The sequence below is a fragment of the Garra rufa genome, chromosome 17 (genome assembly GCF_049309525.1).
Source record: "Garra rufa chromosome 17, GarRuf1.0, whole genome shotgun sequence".
NCBI classification, from domain to species: domain Eukaryota; kingdom Metazoa; phylum Chordata; class Actinopteri; order Cypriniformes; family Cyprinidae; genus Garra; species Garra rufa.
In genome coordinates, this window is record NC_133377.1 from 36,658,917 (window position 1) to 36,680,524 (window position 21,608).

The 21,608-nt window shown below is 36.7% G+C and overlaps 1 protein-coding gene across 2 annotated transcripts in view; it reads right to left on the reverse strand.

Moving 5' to 3' along the window:
• Positions 1-16,593, reverse strand: part of khdrbs3 (KH domain containing, RNA binding, signal transduction associated 3) — a 218,881-nt gene extending 202,288 nt beyond the window's left edge. For both annotated transcript variants that reach the window (XR_012340074.1, XM_073822420.1), the window contains exon 1: positions 16,189-16,593. Coding sequence is in view for 1 of the 2 variants with exons in the window: in XM_073822420.1 (XP_073678521.1) it covers positions 16,189-16,279 (91 nt within the window). In the remaining variant the exon portion in view is untranslated. The remainder of the gene's footprint in view (positions 1-16,188) is intronic.
• Between the last annotated feature and the right edge of the window lie 5,015 nt (positions 16,594-21,608).

The following is a 21,608-nucleotide window of genomic DNA, read 5'->3' on the forward strand; positions in this document are numbered from 1 at the left end:
AATTACGGGAACGAGCGCTGTGTGAACAAAAGCCAGAACCATAAAGGCAGTGTTGTAGTGATGATGCACGTTATCATGCGACTCTTCACGACAAAAAAATACGTGCAAAGTGGAATGAAGCGGCGATCAGGCAGAGCCAGCTCCTCACTATCAGCGCTGAAGCACAGTTTGTTCAGGTTAGTTTCAGTTTAGTGAAACGTACGCGTTGCATTGCATCTCACATCCAAACGTCACATGTCTTTATGGGTTGTGTGTAAAGCACGCACAGATTCCGGAAAACAACTGTGAATGAACCAAATCAAACAACTCCGGAAAAAAATCATGGGACACATTATGTGTGTATTTACCGGAATCGCTGTGTGAAAGAGGCTGAAGTTGACGTGCCTCTGGTCTCTTATATTCACGTTGTTCTGAAGCCTGTGCAATGATGTAGTTTCCTGACATCTATCAACTGAATAGCGTTTTCTCGACTTGTTTTCGTGTTGTTGTTGCTTAGCAATGTTATGGACACGATATTGTCTGGGTTTGACAAAAGGAGGGTGGGACGGTGGTTGGTGACTGAAGGCGGTGACTGAGTAGATCGGACGTCACATCTGTACGGAAGTCACAACGGCTCGTGAAAATGAACAGCTACTTTAAGCAGGCTGTGTGCAGTTTACTGTGGATTGACTGTTTTGAAACTCATATGGTAGTTACATAGCCCCTAGACCTCAGTTATCATGAAAAAAGCCAGGAAATTTTGATTTTGACAATATGGGACCTTTAAATATTTGTTATCGTTTATCAAGGAAATTTATATTGTGCGATAATTATTGTTATAGAATTATCTCCTAGACCTACTATAAAATAAATTTACTTAAGCAAAATTCCCAATCAGCAGTTGCAAGTTTCTTACAACACTTATTAGTGATGATACATCCCTGAATGAGTCAGTGCATTTGAACAAAATGGTTGAGTGAATCAATCAACGACTCACATAAGAAAAGCCGTTTGTTCCATTTCTAAATGAATCAATTTTTTGAATGAATCATTTGACATGTTTTAATGATTCAGTGACTCATTTAAGAGAGTCACATGCTACTGGTGTAACCTTCAGAGTCACTGTAAACTTTTCTCCACTAACACACAGACTGACATTTTGTCTGGAACAAGCACAGAAAAGCGGAGTGATACAAATGGTGAAAAGTTCCAGTGCTTCTGGACTGTATACTGTTAATTTAGAGATTAAATGAACTGTGCATACAATACACTTTTTTCCACCACAATTAAAGAACAATTCTAAAAAAAAATTAACATACTTTCTTCATGTCAACACAAGCAAGGAAAACTAAAATACAGAAAATCTATTCTTTAGGCCTTTTGCCACTCTTATTCATAGCTACACTAGATGAAAATAAGAAATAACAGGGAAGATGAGAAAGAAAATGGGATTAGAAATTGTTATGAGACAGATTTCAACTTCAAACATTTTAGGATAACCATTCCTTTCATATTAAGCAGATTTCCAATGTACTTTGCCTTGCATAACTTTGAAACTTTAAAATTTGAACATTACATGAATTATTTGCAAATAAAGAGCTGTTTCAATCCCATGTGGTAAAGGAATAAAATCGTCCAATCCTTGGAAATTGGCGCAAAGTAGCAACAAAAAAATGAAAGTTGCCGCAACCGGGGACGCCCGTGGCTCTTTTTTTCCTACATAATAAATGACTTGCGTGCCGACGAAACACAACAACATGCGCTGTCAAGTTATCTTGCATTTGGATGCCTGATGTTTGGGAACGTAATCGTGTGAGACGGTTATGGGAGGTGATTATAGCAAATCATTTTGATGACAGACTTTGAAAAATCGTATCTTACTTTACTACTTTTTTCTTGTTTCTAGTCAAAATGTCTAAAAAGTCTTAAATTAAGATGCATTTACTAGATTATATTAAAAATTATATAAGATATTCAGTCTTGTTTCCAGGGGGGGGAAACTAAAGCAAGTGCAGTTTGCTTAAAATAAGTAAAATTATCTGCCAGTAGGGTAAGTAAAATAATAGTTCTACCAGAAAGACTCGGGAGAATTTATACTATACCGATTACATTTATGTAGAAGCTCAGCAAGCAATCCGGTTCTTTGGCGTAGGCCCCGTTCGTAACTCGCATTCCGAGGGTATGGAAACAGCGAGTCCCGCCTGAAGCCGCTAACCCCCCGCGGAGTCAGGAAAGGGGCCAACTGGTGATGGTGGGGATTGAGGAAGACAATCTAAAGTCTTCGCAAAGAAGGGGATAGCCTGATTGATGGATGAGGTAATAGAGGGATGACCCAGCTTGGTAGAATAGAGGAGTTGGAGGAGAGATTCCATCTTGGTGGAGGTGGGGAGGATGGAGGTGCTGGAGCAACAGCATCTGCGAACTCAGACATGGTAAGCGCTACCCTTTAAAGCTACAGTAATGATATGATTGGAAGATGAGGAGGTAATTAGTGACGCGAACGATTGAGTCTTCCTGCCAGAACTTGCGCTAGCTTCATTTTTAAAAGTATTTTACTTACCCCACTGGCAGTGCACTTAGTTTAAAACAAGATTAAATATCTTTTGTCATTTTGCTTATCTAGTAAATGCATCTTAATTTAAGAATTTTTAGATATTTTGACTAGAAACAAGACAAAAATACTAAGTAAGATAAGCCTTTTTTTTGCTGTGTGACATGAAGCTTATTCAGTAAATGCCTGGACCACAAAACCAGTCATAATGGCCAGTTGTTTAAATAATACACAAGCTTTCCATTGATGGTTTGTTATGATAGGACAACATTCGGCCGAGATACAACTGTTTGAAAATCTGAAATCTGAGGGTGCAGAAAAATCTAAATATTGAGAAAATCGCCTTTAAAGTTGACCAAATAAAGTGCTCAGCAATGCATATCGTTAATCAAAAATTAAGTTTATATATATTTATGTTAGGAAATCTACAAAATATCTTCATGGACAATGATTTTTTTTTTTTAAATATTTATAGATTTTTGGCATAAAAGAAAAATCTATAATTTTGACCCATGCAATGTATTTTTTGACTATTGCTACAAATATACCCGTGCTACTTAAGACTGGTTTTCATATCGAATAAAAAATGATCCAACTCAATTAAGCTTTTTTTATGCTTATTTTTAGAATTTATGCATATCTTGCCACTTGCATCCAGCGCTTTTTATGCAATACCTCAAAATTCACATAAAAATAGGTGGATGGAAACATAGCTAGTGTCAAGTAATGCACACTTTATCTCAGCACACACAATCACACTCATACTGTGAGTCCTGCAGGAGATTTTTAGCTTCCTAGTGGAAGCATCCGGATCTGAGAAACACCCTGTGTTGTGAAAAGAGACAAAAAACACCTTTCGAAGTGTGAAGATCGCAGATCGCTCTGAAATCACACTCATGCGCGTCCCGCCTTCCAGTGATACCCAGAGAGTCCTGCGAATTCGGCCGCATTGCCAGATATCCGCCGTCCAAAACAGTCTCCGCTGCGCTGTCTGTAGCTGAGAGCCATCCTCAGTCATAGAGCAAGCACGAGCACAGTGAAGAACTGCCTTATTTACATGCTATCATATTCTATTTCTCATCTTTCTTTCATTCCAGCTTTATTTGTTTCCTATCTGTCCTGCTTGTTTTCCCTCCTCCTATTTTTTCACCCATTACAATTCCAATTTCATCCTTCCATTTCGTTCTCCTATTGCCTTCTCCATGCCTTTTGAAATTTAATTTGGTGGCAGTCCTTCATAAATAACTTTCTCCCCACTGAGGAGTGCGGCCTTATTCAAACTGTAGCCCGGAGCACAAAGACATACTGATTAACAGAGTCTCTCTCTCTCTCTCTCTCAGTGTCTCTATAATCCTCTGTTATCCAGGGCTGCTGTTGTACTGTCCCTTGCTCTTCTGAGCGATGCATTAACATCCTGCAGCGGTAAAAGATTAATACTGTATAAATGAGGAGGGGAGCACCACAGGGGTGGATTGGTGACCTAGATTAACATTAGAGTGCCGCCGGTTGAAGGTTTGCCAGACAGCTTCACCGTGTGCTCCCTGATGTAAGTACCCAACACTCCTAAGCACAGATTGGGATTGTTTAGCTGTATCGAACCCATGTCACATCCGTCCTAAAGCTGTAAACAAAGAGCGCATGCATTATTTAAAGGAACAGTTCAACCGAAAATGAAAATTGTGTCATCATTTGACAGAATGAAGTCTTCTGAAGCTTTACGTCCACCCAGACGGAAACCGCAGACTGCAGACTGCGTGGTTTTGGGGGGTAAATTTGCTGAATGGATTTAAAGCAGAAATTAAACAGAGCTGAAAGTAACCAAAAATCGTCAAATGTTACTGTTTTACTTGCCTCAGAATTGAAACTAACAAGCCAAATTTTTATCCAGTATGTTTTTTTTTTTTAATGTATTACATTTCAAACGTCAAGTCAAATAAAAAAAATTATAATAATGACATTATTATAAATATTTATATATTAATATGTTATACTAATATACATTTATTTATACTAATTGGACTTTATAACTCAGAATTGTGAGTTTATATCTTACAATTCTGTGGAAAAAAGTCAGAATTGCAAGGTTTTTTATCTCTTTACCACTTTTTTTCTTGCAATTCTGATTTTATAGCTTGGAATTGTGAGTTTATATCTCACAATTCTGAGGAAGCAATTTAGAATTGCAAGGTTTTTTATCTCTTTGACACTTTATTTCTTGCAATTATGTGAACAAAAGTCAGAATTATGACTTTATATCTTGCAATTCTGACTATTACTTAAAATTGTGAGTTTATATCTTACAATTCTGAGGAAAAAAGTGAGAACTGTGAGGTTTTTGTCCCTTTACCACTTTATTTCTTGCAATTATGAGTTTATATCATGCAATTATGAGAACAAAGAGAATTGTGACTTTATAAATTGCAATTCTGACTTTATAACTCGAAATTGCGAGTTTATATTTCACAATTCTGAGGGGAAAAAAGTCAGAATTGCAAGGTTTTTATCTCTTTACCACTTTATTTCTCGCAATTATGAGAACAAAAGTCAGTTGTGACTTTATATCTTGCAATTCTGACTTTATAACTCAAAATTGAGTTTATATCTCACAATTCTGAAGAAACAACTTAGAATTGCAGTTTTTTTAATTCTCTTTACCACATTATTTCTTGCAATTACGAGTTTATATCATGCAATTATGAGAACAAAAGTCAGAATTCTGACTTTATATCTTGCAAATCTGACTTTATTACTTGAGTTTATATCTCACAATTCTGAAGAAAAAAGTCAGAATTGCAAGGTTTTTATCTCTTTACCAATTTTTTCTTGCAATTATGAGTTTATTTCACTTAATTTTGAGAACAGAAGTCAGAACTATGACTTTATATCTTGCAATTCTGACTTTATTACTTGAAATTGCGAGTTTATATCTCACAATTCTGAGGAAAAAAGACAGAATTGCGAGGTTTTTATCTCTTTACCACTTTTTTTCTTGCAATTATGAGTTTATAGCTTGAAATTGTGAGTTTATATCTCACAATTCTGAGGAAGCAATTTAGAATTGCAAGGTTTTTTTTATCTCTTTGCCACTTTATTTCTTGCAATTATGTGAACAAAAGTCAGAATTATGACTTTATATCTTGCAATTCTGACTTTATTACTTGAAATTGCTAGTTTATATCTCACAATTCTGAGGAAAAGACAGAATTGCGAGGTTTTTATCTCTTTACCACTTTTTTCTTGCAATTATGAGTTTATATCACGCAATTATGAGGACAAAAGTAAGAATTCTGACTTTATTACTTGAAATTGCAAGTTTATATCTCACAATTCTGAGGAAAAAAAGTCAGAATTGCAAGGTTTTTATCTCTTTACCAATTTTTTCTTGCAATTATGAGTTTTTCACATAATTTTGAGAACAGAAGTCAGAATTATGACTTTATATCTTGCAATTCTGACTTTATTACTTGAAATTGCGAGTTTATATCTCACAATTCTGAGGAAAAATGTCTAATTGTGAGGTTTTTATCTCTTAACCACTTTATTACTTGCAATTATTTTATATCACGTAATTTTGAGAACAGAAGTCAGAATTATGACTTTATATCTTGCAATTCTGACTTTATTACTTGAAATTGCGAGTTTATATCTCACAATTCTGAGGAAAAATGTCTAATTGTGAGGTTTTTATCTCTTAACCACTTTATTACTTGCAATTATTTTATATCACGTAATTTTGAGAACAGAAGTCAGAATTATGACTTTATTTCTTGCAATTCTGACTTTATTACTTGAAATTGCGAGTTTATATCTCACAATTCTGAGGAAAAAAGACAGAATTGCGAGGTTATCTCTTTACCACTTTTTTTCTTGCAATTATGAGTTTATATCACGCAATTATGAGGACAAAAGTAAGAATTCTGACTTTATTACTTTAAATTGCAAGTTTATCTCTCACAATTCTGAGGAAAAAAGTCAGAATTGCAAGGTTTTTATCTCTTTACCACTTTATTTCTCGCAATTATGAGTTTATATCACAATTATAAGAACAAAAGTCAGTTAATGTGACTTTATATCTTGCAATTCTGACTTTATAAATCGAAATTTATAAAGTTTAGAGTTAATGTCACAATTCTGAAGAAACAACTTAGAATTGCAGTTCTTTTAATCTTTTTACCACTTAATTTCTTGCAATTATGAGGTTACATTACGCAATTATGAGAATAAAAGTCAGAATTCTGACTTTATATCTTGCAAATCTGACTTTATAACTTGAAATTGCGAGTTTATATCTCACAATTCTGAGGAAAAATGTCTAATTGTGAGGTTTTTATCTCTTAACCACTTTATTACTTGCATTTATGACTTTATATCACACGATTATGAGAACAAAAGTCAGAATTCTGACTTCATTTCTTGAAATTGCAAGTTTATATCACGCAATTATGAGAACAAAAAGAATTGTGAGGTTTTTATCTCTTAACCACTTTATCTCTTGCAATTATGACTTTATATCACACAATTATGAGAAAAAAAAGTCAGAATTGGGAGATGTAAATTCACAATTGCAAGAGAAAAATTCAAAATTGTGAGATAAAAAGCTGCAATTATTATTATTATTTTATTCTGTGGCAAAAACAGGCTTCTATGACACCCTGACCACTAATCTGAATATATTTTATTAAAAATAAAGTAAAAACAGCAATATTCTGAAATATTATTACAACTTAAAATAACTGTTTTCTAAACAGTTTTAACACTTTAATTTATTCCTGTGATGCAAAGCTGAATTTTCAGCATCATTACTCCAGTCTTAAGTGACACATGATCCTTCAGAAATCATTCTAATATGCTGATTTGCTGCTCAAGAAAAAAATACTTTGGTGATCAATTTGGTGATTCCTTGACTTTCAAACTTTTATATGCATTTAATATATAGGAAACAGCTTTGAAAATGTTTGATGAGTTTTAAACAACATGAGCGTTTATAAATGAATCAGATTTTTTATTTTTGAGTAAAATGGTCAGACTCAGATTCTCTCTCAGCAGCCTATGGAAATACTGCAGTCGAGGGGGATTATTGGTCACCACAGGTTGTTTGGTAAGACCACACGACTACATATCATGTTACAGATTTCCAGTTCTCAAGGGCAAGGCGAAAAGGAAGGGAGGGGGCGCCATGCGCCTCTCCTCCTCAAACACGCAGAGACAGTATTTCACAGCTACATGCTCCGGCTCATTATCCCTGACCCGTAGTGTCGAATCAGTGCTCGGCGTCTGAGATTCCAGGCTCATTTGTTTTTCGAGCTGACCTGAGAAAGCCCCCACGCGGAAACTGCTGAGACTGACAAACGCAGACACAAAAAAAAGCTGTTTTTTTCTATACACTCAAACAGAAAATGAGAAGCGTGGCACGTTTTCCACACCGCCGCGTTTTATGGGGGATGAGAATGCTTTAAAATCACCCATCCCATCACGCAAGGCCCGCTGGAGATGATTACACCTGTAGAGGAGCCGCGAAACGACTGCGGCTTGAGATCGGGATAGCGTAATCTGAGGTGACATGCAAACATCTATTGCATTGTAGTAAATACAAACGTAAAAATAGATTCTGAAAACAATGTCACACCTGACACGCATAGGTTACTCCCTCTCATAAAAGTCCTGTAAACCTGATTCATGATTCTTAAACTGATTTATTTGGACGTTAAAGGGATGGTTCACCCAAAAATGAAAATTTAATGTTTATCTGTTTACCCCCAGGGCATCCTAGACGTAGGTGACTTTGTTTCTTCAGTAGAACACAAATGAAGATTTTTAACTCAAACCACTGCAGTCTGTTAGTCATATAATTGCAGACAATAGGATCCACGGATTTGAGAGTCAAAAAAACATACACAGACAAAACCAAATTAAACCCTACGGCTCGTGACGAAACATTGAGGTCTTAACACACAAACCAATTGGTCTGTGCAAGAAACTAAACAGTATTAATATATTTTTTTACCTCTTGATCCACCGCAATGTCCAATTGTCCTAAGGGTGTTCACAACAACCAACGCCTGACGAAGAGCAAGCAACCATAACTAGGGATGCACCGAATGTTCAGCAACCGAAATTATTCAGTCAAAAATAGCAAAAAAGCTTTCTGTGTTTGGCCAAATAAGCAAAAAGGCAGAATAAATTATAGAGAAAAAATGACATGACGCAATCAAATAGAGGAGCACACTAATGCAACAAACATGTCGGCAGTGTGGAAGCATTTAAAACTATCCGCAAAAATCATTACAAGAACTGACAGCAAGAGACTGTTTAGTATCGCATCACATGTCTTCGATGAGAAGAGAAAGGGGTGGTTGTTGCTGGTTACCGTATGATGACTGAAATCGTGGAATGGCCTTAAACCATTAGTAAATAAACTACAAAATGTTATGTTGTCTAATACATGCAGAAATTGTATGTATTCTGACAGCTCTGTACGAGCTTGTTAGCCAGGGTTCAAAGTCCAAAGTGCAAGGAAAATCTGCGCTGAAACAGCATGATGAGAATCATTCATAAATCTGCTGCTGTCAGCAAAAAGTAGTCCTGAGGTCTTCCTGTGGGTTTCCGCCAAAATAAAAGTCAACATTCATAAATGCTAGCATTGTAATTGTACTGTTGTTCTGTAAAATAAAATATATGGCAAAATAAGATAAGACAAAATAAGACAAATAAGATAACAATCATTACAACAGCTCTATTAATACATTTATTATAACATTCTCCTTTGATCAGCAAGGCTGCATTTATTTGTACATTAAAAACACATGCCTGAAGAAGGGGGTCTTAAAAATGGTCAAAGAATATTATTTTACATGTTTAAGTTAAATTGTGCTTAGTCGGTGTGCTATAATGTCTACTAGAATGTTAAAAATGTTCAGTGTTAAGTAAATATTTAATAAGTTGTTGTTTTGTAATTGTTTTTGTTTTTTTAAAGCAAGACAAAACTGTAAAAAAGCACATTTTGAAAATTTAAATTTATGCAATGGCGAAAAAACAATTCAAAATACATGGGGAGAAAAACATGAAAAATGGTGTTCGGTAATCGGCCTTCGGTCCAGTGTTTTTGTTTTCAGCTTCGGCTTCGGCCAAGAATTTTTATTTTGGAGCATCCCTAACCATAACTTCAGTCGATCAGGCCCAAAAGTTCGTGAAAAGTCAACACTCCCGGATGGGTTCGCACAAACGAATGTAATCTTTTAGATTTTAATCAGTTACAACAATCAGGGTAATTACCATTTTGAGTAGCCGTCGTACCCACAATCTCTCTGTGTAAACAATGAGTGACATATACATGCAATAGATTGCTTCCACTCATGCGTCTTCTATGTCAAAGCACGTTGATGTATCACGCGCCAGCCGCGCTCAGGACAGTTGGACATTGCAGTAGATCAGAGGTAAAAATTGATAGAAATACTGTTCAGTTTCTTGCACAGACCAACTGTTTTGTGTGTTTAGACCTCAATGTATCGTCACGAGCCGCAGGGTTTAATTTAGTTTTGGCTGTGTATGTTTTTTTGACTCTCAAAGCCGTGGGTCCCATTAATTGCCATTATATAACTGACAGACAGTTAAAAATCTTCGTTTGTGTTCTACTGAAGAAACAAAGTCACCTACATTTTGGATACCCTGTAGGTAAGCAGATAAACATCAAGTTTTCATTTCTGGGTAAATTATCCCCTTAAAGGTGAAATGTGCCATTTCTGGTTGAACGATGTAAAGTAAGACGAAAAACTTTTGTGCAAACCTGCTCAGTGCTGTTAATGGTGGAAGAAATGACATACTTCACCATTAAATATTATTCGTCCCTTGGAGATGATCACCCAGCGCAACGCCAGGACATAAACCTGAGCTCACAGTAAATTACACAGGCTAGTCATTTCTTTGACATAACTAGGAACCTTAATCAGATGTTAAGGGTAAAATCAATATGTGTTGACTGCCGTTAACGAGCAGTCATTAGATTTTATGAGGAACAATTCGAGTCTCTCAGGAAACAGTTCTCACTTCACACAGAGGAAAGGGAACGAGAGAGAAAGTGCACTGCTGCATGTCTAAAATCCTTTCCGTGAAAAGACATCCTGCAATAAGTACTTGTCATTAGCTGCCTACTGTAAGCAGGATCAAGTAGTGAGAGAGCAAAACAAGCAAAATAAAGAAATTACAAATGTTGTTAAGCTAACTTCAGGCAACATGGAAAAAAAAAAAGAAATTGTTGAATGAACCACTGATTTACATGGACTATTTTAACAATGTCCTTATTACCTTTCTGGGCCTTAAATGTGTCAGTTGTGTTGCAGTCTATGCAGGTTCAGAAAGCTTTCAGATTTCATCTAAAATATCTTAAATTGCATTCTGAAGATAAACAATGTTCTTACGGGTTTGGAATGACATGAGGGTGAGTGTTCTTTTAAATCAAAAACAAAACACTACTCTGTTTTTTAAAATAAGAATATTTTGAGAGAGTAGCGCTTCTGTCCACTGCAATAAAGGAGAGTAGTAAATATAAGAGACACTTGATGTATCATCTACAGTATGTTGACGTTATATTGTATATTGTATATAAAAAATGCACAGACAAACAAGATTATTTAGAGAATTATAGGTAAGAGATGTAACATAACCCTGAATCGTTAAAAACGTTTTTTAAAGATCGGTTCAATCTGCCAGTGAGCATCAATACACTTTAGAACTGACCCCAGATCAGTTTGCCTCATTCTATCTTCTACAGTACTGTAATATTAGCGCCAAGTGACCTGATCTCAGATCAGAAACTCGCAGCGACAGCTATTCACGTACACACATGATAATATATTAACACTGCCCGGGGCGTCTGTGAGACAGTGATGATTATCTCAATCAAGTGCCATTCTCTTCGCAATTTATCTCTCTAACTGTCTCCATCTATCTCTGTTCACAAGGCATTTGATGCACTGCCAGGTGCTCTTTCTGTTTGCTGGTGGGTGGTTTTGTAAGCCGGCATACAGCCACAGACCAGAGGGCAGAAAAAAAAACATTCTTTTTTTTTTTTCCAGATCTCCGTATCATAGCAGAAATCAATGTCTCTTCCTGAATCTTAAATGAATCTTACAGACCATCTTACACAGTACATGCTGTGCTCAGTGCTTTGGGAATTTGCAAAAGCATTTGTTTCTCTCTTTTTCAACAAGGGATACAGCATACATGGGCTAAAGGATTTGCTCTTTTTCTCATCACTTGTTTTAGCTCTTCTTCCCTATGGCTAAACCGCAGTTTGGATATGATATAAACAAGGTATACCTGGAGAAAGTGAGCCACTTACATTGCCATTCACCTCAGTTGCTGTATTCATACCTTTGAAGAGGTCACCGCAAATAATCCATCCTTGATAAAATATACTACTACTATAATATAATGAAACCAGCAGAGGTTCAAGTAATACCCAGACTTACAAAATACAAAAATTACCCCGTTCAAAAGTCTTAATACTGTGTTGTTATCTGAATGATCCACAACCTTTTTTTTATTGTCTAGTGATGGTTGTTTATGAGTCCCTTGTTTGTCCTGAACAGTTAAACTGCCTGCTGTTGTTCAAAAAAATGTTGGTCCCACAAATGTTTTAGTTTTTCAGCATTTTTGTGTATTTGAACCCTTTCCAACAATTACTGTAGGATTTTGAGATACATTTTTTTCACAGTGAGGACAACTGAGGGACAAAAAGTTTAAACGCTCACTGATGCTTCAGATGGAAACACTATGCATTAAGAACCAGAGGGAGGGGGTGAAAACTTTTGAAAAAATAAAGATGTGTACATTTTTCTTATTTAGCCTACATATCATATTTTTTTCATTTAGTACTGCCCTTCAGAATATATTTACATGTTTCCCAGGAAAAAAAATAAGATAAATTTACAATGGTATTTAAATTAAACAAGGTTTTCACCCCCGGGTTTTTAATGCATTGTGTTTCCTTCTGAAGCAAAAATGCAGAAAAAAAACCAAAACATTTGTGGGACCTGAAGGATTTTTTTCTGAAGAACAGCAGGCAGTTTAAGTGTTCAGGACAAACAAGGAACTCATGAACAACTATCACTAAAGCTGTGGATCATTCAGGTTCCAACACAGTATTAAGAATCAAGAGTATGTAAACTTTTGAACGAGGTAATTTTTATAAACATGAGGGATCATACAAAATGCATGTTATTTTTATTTATTACTGACCTGAATAAGATATTTCACATAAAAGACGTTTATTTTATGAGAAATATCTTATTCGGGTCAGTAAAAAAATGAAAATAACATGCATTTTGTATGATCCCTCGTATTTTAGTAAAATAATTAACATTTTGCAGATTCTGCAAGGTAAACTTTTGACTTTGACTGTACACAACCATTTTCAAAAAATAAAACTGCTTACCATATGTTAGAATACATACGATACGCATTGCAACTAAAAGTAAACTCAGGTATGTGGTCTAAGTCTTTACTGGAACATTACATTTTACTTTTCTGCGCCACAATTATGGATCAGTTTTTAATTTAACGGAGTGTAATTAAACTAAATACCTAATTAGTGCCTCACATGCTCTTAAGAAAGGCCTTTCTAAAGCAATTAAGTAAAAAGATTGTGTGGGATTTGGGAGTTTGGTGACTGTTGGTGTGTGCTGGTTTAACAAAACTCCCACCGCATCTGTTTCCAGCCAGTAAAGATTGTTTAGCAGCCTGTGTAACGTGCCAAACATTGTGAACACCAATGTATGTGCGAATGCGTATTTGTATGTTGCTTTTTCCTTTCTGTTGTTCTTCCTTTTCTCCTGCCAATTACATAATTTAGTTAAGGATTCTAAGACGAGAGCTACTCGACATGACACCATGAGCCATCTGTAGTATACTGGAGATAAGAGCGGCGAGATCTGGCAGCCACGCAAACATCTCCAAACCCCAGGACGCCTATGCTGATTTCTGCCAATAAAACATTCAGAGATGTTAGCTAATTACTTGCAAATTGCATCTTTCTTAATAAACGAGCAAACACACTTATGAAGCCGTCTCTTGCTCAGTTTCTCTCTCTCTCGTTTTCGCTGCTGTGAGTCAATCTGAAAAGAGGTTTAAACTCTGTCCTTCTGTCATCATGCATCTCACTACCAGATATCATGCTGCTAAAAGGCCTTCCAATTTCTTAAAGAGAAAAGGAGTGAGATAGAGTGATAAGGCAGGAAAGTGCTGAGTGTGAAAGTGTGAAAAATGTGTTATCCGCTACGCTGGTCATAGCCCCAGCTCTTCGCTCTGACAGAAACATTGACGTCCTCACGACAAACCCTACCGGTCTCTGCAGAAATCTGCCGACAGAAGTCATCTGAATATCTTCCTTAGTGGCATCTTGATGTGCCTTTGATAAAGAGATGGAGCCACACAGCTTTTGCTGAGGCTTGATGTCTGATGACATATGAGTTTAGCCACAAACCCTATTCGTGAGCTGAAAGGCTAGTGCAGAATGACCCTTTAAAAGACATTTTTAGATATTGCATAAGAAAAAAAAACTGATTCAATTTTACACTATTCCCTGCCCATACACTCTCAGTCTTTGCGCTCTTAAAGTAATTGCTCACCCAAAACTCCCAGTTGCAAACCCATATGCTATTTTTTTGTTTTTCTGTGGAACACAAAGCTAATTATTTGCACTAATGTGATGGTGATTGCTTGTTTTTTGTTGTTTGTTTTTGAGCTTGACATCTGTGATCACTTTACAAATGTTTTTCAGTTACACAAAGTGGTTTGAACCAACATGAAGCTGAGCAAATAACGTCTTTCGACTATGACTTTAAGAAATTATGCCCAAACAAGAGCCTCAATCCCATTCCCCATTAATATATGAACAGTTGCACAAAAAAACAGGCTCAATGTTATGCTGACGCTGCAGCTTATTATCAAACCACATATGCCTTAGTGTGTTAGAGCTCTTAGACCTTGAGTCACCCCCTTGGGCAAAGTGAACTCAAGAGTAACAACTAGGAAACACATTCTATTGCATAAGCGCAAATTTAATTGAAGAATGGCTGCACCATGCCTTAAGCAGCAAACTGAGTCTATTTTGTGGTGATACACCAGATTTAAAGCTCTGTGGATTTTGTTGGAGATCCTGCCTAGTGAATCCCGGGAAATATTTTCACTGGATCGCATGATGAGGTGTGCACTGGCATCAAATTGTTTCATGAGTAAATTACTTGTGCAACACTGCAACTGATTGCAATCGGATGAGAGAAAGAGTTGGAGCGCAAATCTATGACAGCTATGTGTTGAACTTTTTCCTACTTTCATGCAACAGCATTCATGCTACATCAACATTTTGAGTATGACCAGTCTTGAGAGTCTTTGCAAACCAACTTTCAAACCAAACCTTCAACCTTGCCTCAAGCTGTTCATATACAGTAGATATGTAGACAGGCAGGTTGTTTATGTCTTGAAAACAAATCATTTGAATGCAAATGGCAAAAACAAATATCTGGATGAAACGCTCTGGTGTTTAAACACGCTTTCCATTTGATGTTGATTTGCCCGAGAGCCCCAAAAGATTCAAGTCCAATCCAGAGATGTGAATAACTGCACCTGCTACATTCGTTATCAAAAATATCGGTTCTGCGCAGTGCCCTTAAAACGGATTAATTAATGAGTCTGCACTCTCTCCGGACTCAAATCTGCTCTGCTTTTTTAGAGGAGCGCAAATGAGCTCATTCTCTTGAAAAATAAAAAGGCTTAATTCTTCACAGAGAACAGAAAAATACATATATATAAAAAATATGTATCATCAACAAATCATCTAACCTACATTTGCACATATAGTATGTTTAAAGTTTAGCACATTCTGTCAGTCACCATTTTACCTCATTTTAAAGTATACCAATGAGCAGATACAAAGTTTTACTGTAACTAGTACTTCATTTCTGTTACTAGCAGGTCTATTGGTTTTAAATGGCAAGAAAGTAATTCAATAGTGATTTACTAGTAATTAGATACTAGTACACCGATTAGCATATTCAATTAGGCACTAGTATGAATGTGACTAGTACTAGTATGTGACACTAGAAACTATCCCAACTGTCACTATTAACATTTCTAGTTACATTTCACTTATCATATGTAATATTAGCGAAAATGGTTCTTTACAGTTCAATACTAATAACAATGGGAACACAATAAAAGTGTACTAGAAAAACTAGTGAATATTGAAAAAGGATGAAAAATGCGATTTGTTACCAGCAACAAATGGGATAGTACTAATATGTAAAGGATAAGCTGTTGTAACAAATTCAATGGATAAAATAGCTAGACACTGCTAAAACAAGAATTAGTGTTTCAAGAATTTAAAGTATTGAAAGTATTGAAGTATAATCACTACTACTCGAATTAAATAAAGTAAAAGTGTTTCCTGTTAAAATGGCTTGCCACAATTCACATGCATATTTAGGCTATTGTATGTTGGAATATGTACAATTAGCGAATTGGGCAACAATACAACAACGGATCATCATCATCCCCTTAGTCTTTCAACCAGTGCTCGCGCAAAACAAACAACAAACGCAACATCGCGTAAAAGAATTTAGGAGGTGTGCCGGAATAGTTTGACAGGAGACAGCGGGACTTACCTTGATCAAGAAGCCGCAATGAGTGCTGGAAGGACGGGTCCAGAGAATCCTTCTCCGCCATCAGTTCTGGCAAGTACTTTTCGTCATCCATCTCGCCCAGTGCGTTTGGTCCGACAAAAAGCCTGTCAGTTGTAAGAGGTGAAATGTAAGATCCTGCTGTTGTCCTAAAGCAACCCAGACAAGATGCGCACCAGTCGTAAGGAAAATAACCCAGTGGTTTTATTGAGCATCTACAAGAGAAGCCGGAGTTTGCTTCTTTTTTTTTTTCTTTAGGTGCGCTGGTGATAACTACTGTCCATGCGCTTCCCAGATGGTTCGCCCTTAGCCCATCTGCAGGAAATTCGCCGATGCCTCCGTTCAGTCAAGAGTCCTCCAGTCAGACTGCCGCTCTCAACTGTAAACAACCGCTTTGAAGCTCCCCCTGTTGTATCCACGGGCAACGACTGCAAGTCCCAGATCCTCCGTTGATTGGATGTAGCTGGTGCCGCTTGGTGAGATATCGGACACCCAGATGTCAATCATTCCCTGAGGGCGGGGCGGGTGTGGAATTGTCCGAGGTGCTGCAGTTTCTCGCAAATGTGGTGATTATTAGTGATGGGAATCGTAAGAAATCTTGATGTTTGTGATTCTGGTTTAGAATCGTTTTTACCATTCCTCGTCCTCAACAATTCCATTAATCATTCTTTTTGAGTTCTGTGGAAGAAATATCTGGGAAAACATCTGTTATCGCATTTAATCTCCATCAGTCAATCTCAATTAGATAAATTCAGATTTCAAATGGTGTTTACAAAATTATTAATGAATTTCACAGGATTTTGGAGGTGACAAAGACATATGTGACTCTGGACCACAAAACCAGTCATAAGGGTCAATTGTTTGAAATTGAGATTTGGACATCACCTGAATATATGATATATCCATTGATATATGGTTTGTTAGGATAGGACAATATTTGAAATACAACTATTTGAAAATCTGAAATCCGAGGACTCAAAAAAAAAAGAGAAAATCACCTTTAAAGTTGTCCTAATTAAGTTTTTTGATATGCATATTACTAATCAAAAAGTTTTGATATATTTACAGTAGGAAATTTACTAAATATCTTCATGGAACATGATCTTTACTTAATATCCTAATGATTTTTGGCATAAAAGGAAAATCTATCATTTTGACCTATACAATGCATTTTTGGCTATTGCTACAAATATACCTGTGCTACTTAACACTGGCTTTGTGGTCCAGAGTCACATATAATTGGTCTGCAATCTTTTTTTATCCACCTTATTTTTTCCCATAAGAGTGGGTACGGCCATTTGTAAATTGTGTCTGGCCTGCAGTCTCATCTGTTTTTAGCTGTACAAAACAACTCTGCATGATATTGCAAACTGGTGTGTCTTACCATATTATTTTAATATATTATCTTAATTATGAACACAGTAGTTTGTAGAGCAAACAGTGTGTGTTTACTGAACTTTGTTATTCTTCTGGTTATTTCCTTATGGCAGCTTATGAACCGGAAGTCTAACACATTACCAGAAAGCTGCTTACTTCCACACTGACAAATAAGGTGGATAGAATATTATCAAACCCCTATGTACATTATAAATCAGTCAGTAACACAACACATATGCTGAAAGTAATACCTAACTTTCAACAGTTCAGTCAGAGAGTGAATTCGGTATACGCTCCAACTGAATAGAAACCTGATAGGAATGGGCTCAAGCTAATTAGTTCTTGGCATTTGCTTGGGATTTGGACAACATTAGTTATACCATGTGTGCTTGACTCACTAATGAGCTGAATTGGATTGTTGTACTGTATGGTTTTGATTCACTAAAATAACCGAATCAGAGTCATTTTAGTTTGGTGTTCAATCCGCCTCAGCAGACGAATGTATTCTCAAGAACCTTTAATGGAATCGAAAGCCATGAAAACCATTCTATATACTTCTAGATGTAATCCGTTCTAATCAAGAATGAATTCAAATAATTACAAATAATTACAAATCTTTTCAAGAAACCTAAAAGACCTGATTTGGCAGATTTTAATGTGTATCTTGCATCTCTGTTGTACTTACTTACCCGCTGTACTTCCGTGGAAAGCTCTTAAATTGTTGAAAAGAAAGTGATCAGAGCTGTTCCAAAAAGAAGCTACCATTTCAAGTGTTATTGTGGAACTACAAGTGCAAAGCGAGATTTGTGCAAACCTGCAATTTCCCTGCAGATAAACAGATACAGACAACACAATAAATGATTTGTGAGCCAAAAGACAGGTATATACACACCATATCAAAATACATACATTCAGAAAAGCACATACATCTGCGTAACCCACAACATTATTACCCAAGGAAGGTCAAAGCAGCCTCATGACTGCAGGCTTACCAACCGCAGAGTTACTCTGCCTCCATGTCAAAATGCAGCAGCATTAGACGCCAATCAAAACTGATGTGTGTTGCCATGAGGGACATGACACATGCACTGCAAGTAGCTGAAACAAAGACATGCCCAAATTAAGATTTTTGAAATGAACAGCTGAAATGTAGGGGAAAAAAGTGAGCTGTTTTACTGTAATGCCTGATCTCCACAGACAGCCTGAGGAGGGTTAAACTAAACTCAAGAGTGAGTCATATATGTGTAATAGTAGTTTAGAACTTACTGATGAAAGTATTTCACTGGGGAGCGATGGGCCTGCTATTGAGTTATGTTTGGTAGCACCATGTACGTGGTAGTTTACATTCATAGTTTGCTCTTTTCATTGTCTCTCGGATTCAGGCATTGAAAAATAGATTATTTAGGCAAAAACACTCTCAGATTACTATCCCCAAAGAGACACAGCCAAAGGAAGAGAAAAATCCATTCACCGCTGTGCCCTTTTTCCTGTTTGGAGGAGAAGAGTGGGAGAAAAGGTTAAAGATCACTGTAGGAGCATCTCATACACAGTTAATCAAAAATCTGAATGAATTTATGTTGGAGATGTTTTTATGTTTTTTTCATACCTAATCAATGCGTGGTTCAGTCACTTCAGTGCATCACATCATGAATCTCCTTCCATGAGCAGATCGACGCAGCAATCCAGAATATTTTTTTGCAGAAATTTATTCAGGAACATCTGGACATGTTCATCATTTTTTTTAGGTAATGCAGTAATGCTATGCTTTCTTGACTGATCTGCATTGCATTAGATTACATTACTCTGTCTATCTATAATATCTGAAAAGAAAATACACTTCACTTTCTTTTTTAAAGATTCCATAACAGTGCACTGGTCACATATGTGACTATGGACCACACAACGCTTCCCATTGATTTATGGTTTGTAAGGATAGGACAATATTTAACCGAGACACAACTATTTGAAAATCTGGAATCTGAGGGAGCAAAAAAAAAAAAAAAATTAAAATAGAGAAAAAATGGCTGTCCAAATGAAGTTCTTAGCAACTCATATAAATATAAATTGATATAATTATGGTATGAAATTTACAAAATATCTTCATGGAACATGATCTTTACTTAATATTCTAATGATTTTTGGCATAAAAGAAATATCGATAATTTTAATCCATACAATGTATTGTTGGCTATTTTACAACCGTTTTTTTTTTTGGCCCAGGGTCATATATGACGTTTGGTCCAGGTCTCCACTAGACTCCCTGAGCAGATGAAAATGTCCGATCTTTTGCACCATGTGGAGTGTGTGATTAATCAGATCTCATGTTCCGTTAGAGGCTCACACTCTCTGCAGGTTCTTTCACCTCAGTGCTAATGACCAAACTCAAGAGTCACCACAAAGGAGCCCCATAGGGAGCATCCAGGTCACAGTTTTGTTCAAGGCCATTTTCTGTTACCATCAGAGATGATTTATAGCCATTTGTCAACAGGCACCTCCAAAAGAGAGGCCGAAGAGCCAAATGAAACAAAGTCGACTGGTGGCGAAGTGGGCTGTCTCATTATACCAGTCAGAGGTAGTTCTCAAGTTTTCAGTTGTCAGAAATGGAAAAATAAAAAGGTGGAGGCTTAGGTGGGCGTATTGGACTGTAGGCTGCGGAAACAAGTTGCATAACTCAGAATGTCAAAGTTCTGATGAGCCAAGCCCACTCTATCTTCCCCAACCCTGATCCACGGTTCTGAGACCGAAAAAAAAAGAAGTTCTATGTACATCAGCACTTTTATGTTCATCCGCATCAAACTTTGAGGTGACGCTCTGTGTGTTTACTGTGTGGTTGGGAAGCTTCAAGCAATCGATGAAATGTTTATTTATAGGTAGAAGTGGGTTGAGTATATGGAGAGGTTAGCTCTGGGAACAGCTATAGTTAGAGACAGGAGACGGTTAGTTGGTATTGTGTACACTATGCAAATCAAGGATGAAACAAGGTTAGCACTATCTATCCGTATTATAGTTTTACAAAATTTATTAAGACCATGCACACTACCATGCAGCCAGAAGGTCAACAATCTGTGATATTTACATCTTCTACTGTTCAAACGTCCTTTGCAATGCAAATTTCAGGTCAGAGATTAAACTGAAACTTTGGACTGCAGTAAAGGCAAAACTTGCATGAAAATATAGTCCGTCTAAACCTTTAAGAGACACAAAAAAGACATGGTAAGAATTTAAAGACTGTGACCCTTCATACATGATCATGGCAATTTTAAACGATGGTACCCGTTTACACATGTCTGCTTGTGAAACAAAAAAAGGTTATTGCAAAGCTTAAGGGGCAATGTTTTAATCTCTGCAAGGGACCATTAAAAACAAGCTCAAAAGCACTAATCTCTTTCTCTGAAACATGACTTATTTATAGATATGGTTGCCATCTGGTGCTGTTCTTCTCCAATGTTTCGGCACAAGATAAATCTGCTCCATTAATGGGCTCTTGTCTTTGCATCCTGCTCCTAATTGCAATATATCACACCATAAAACGATAAATAAACTTTGCTGAGTGGTTTTGTTGGTTATGATACGCTGGTTGTTTCACGACGCACAGGCAAACGATTGCATCCCAGTGGTCGTTACTGTGACAGAGAGTGGTTTTAATCATAGCTGAGGGAGGTTACCTGCTCGACAGCGCTGCCGGGAGACTCTCCATTTAATATTTGTCTCATAAATACCACGTTAATTACACAGCCGAAGGGAAAGACTGACACCCCAGGGTGCTGTGATTCTTTTTGTGCTACCAACAAGAAGCTAAACATCTGCAGGCATTTGTTTTCACTATAAATCCATTAGGGTATGACAGAAAGTCACTCAGTTTTAAACACAACTTTCTCACTTTAGGTAGTTTTGTAATCCTGTATTTTAGTAACGATGTTAAGTTTAAACGCATACACACTGTCTTGAAAGAGTTAAAACAGTTAGCATATGCATGCCGTATAATGAATTCCTCTGCTGACAGGAACAGAGCTTCCGTCTCACCTCAG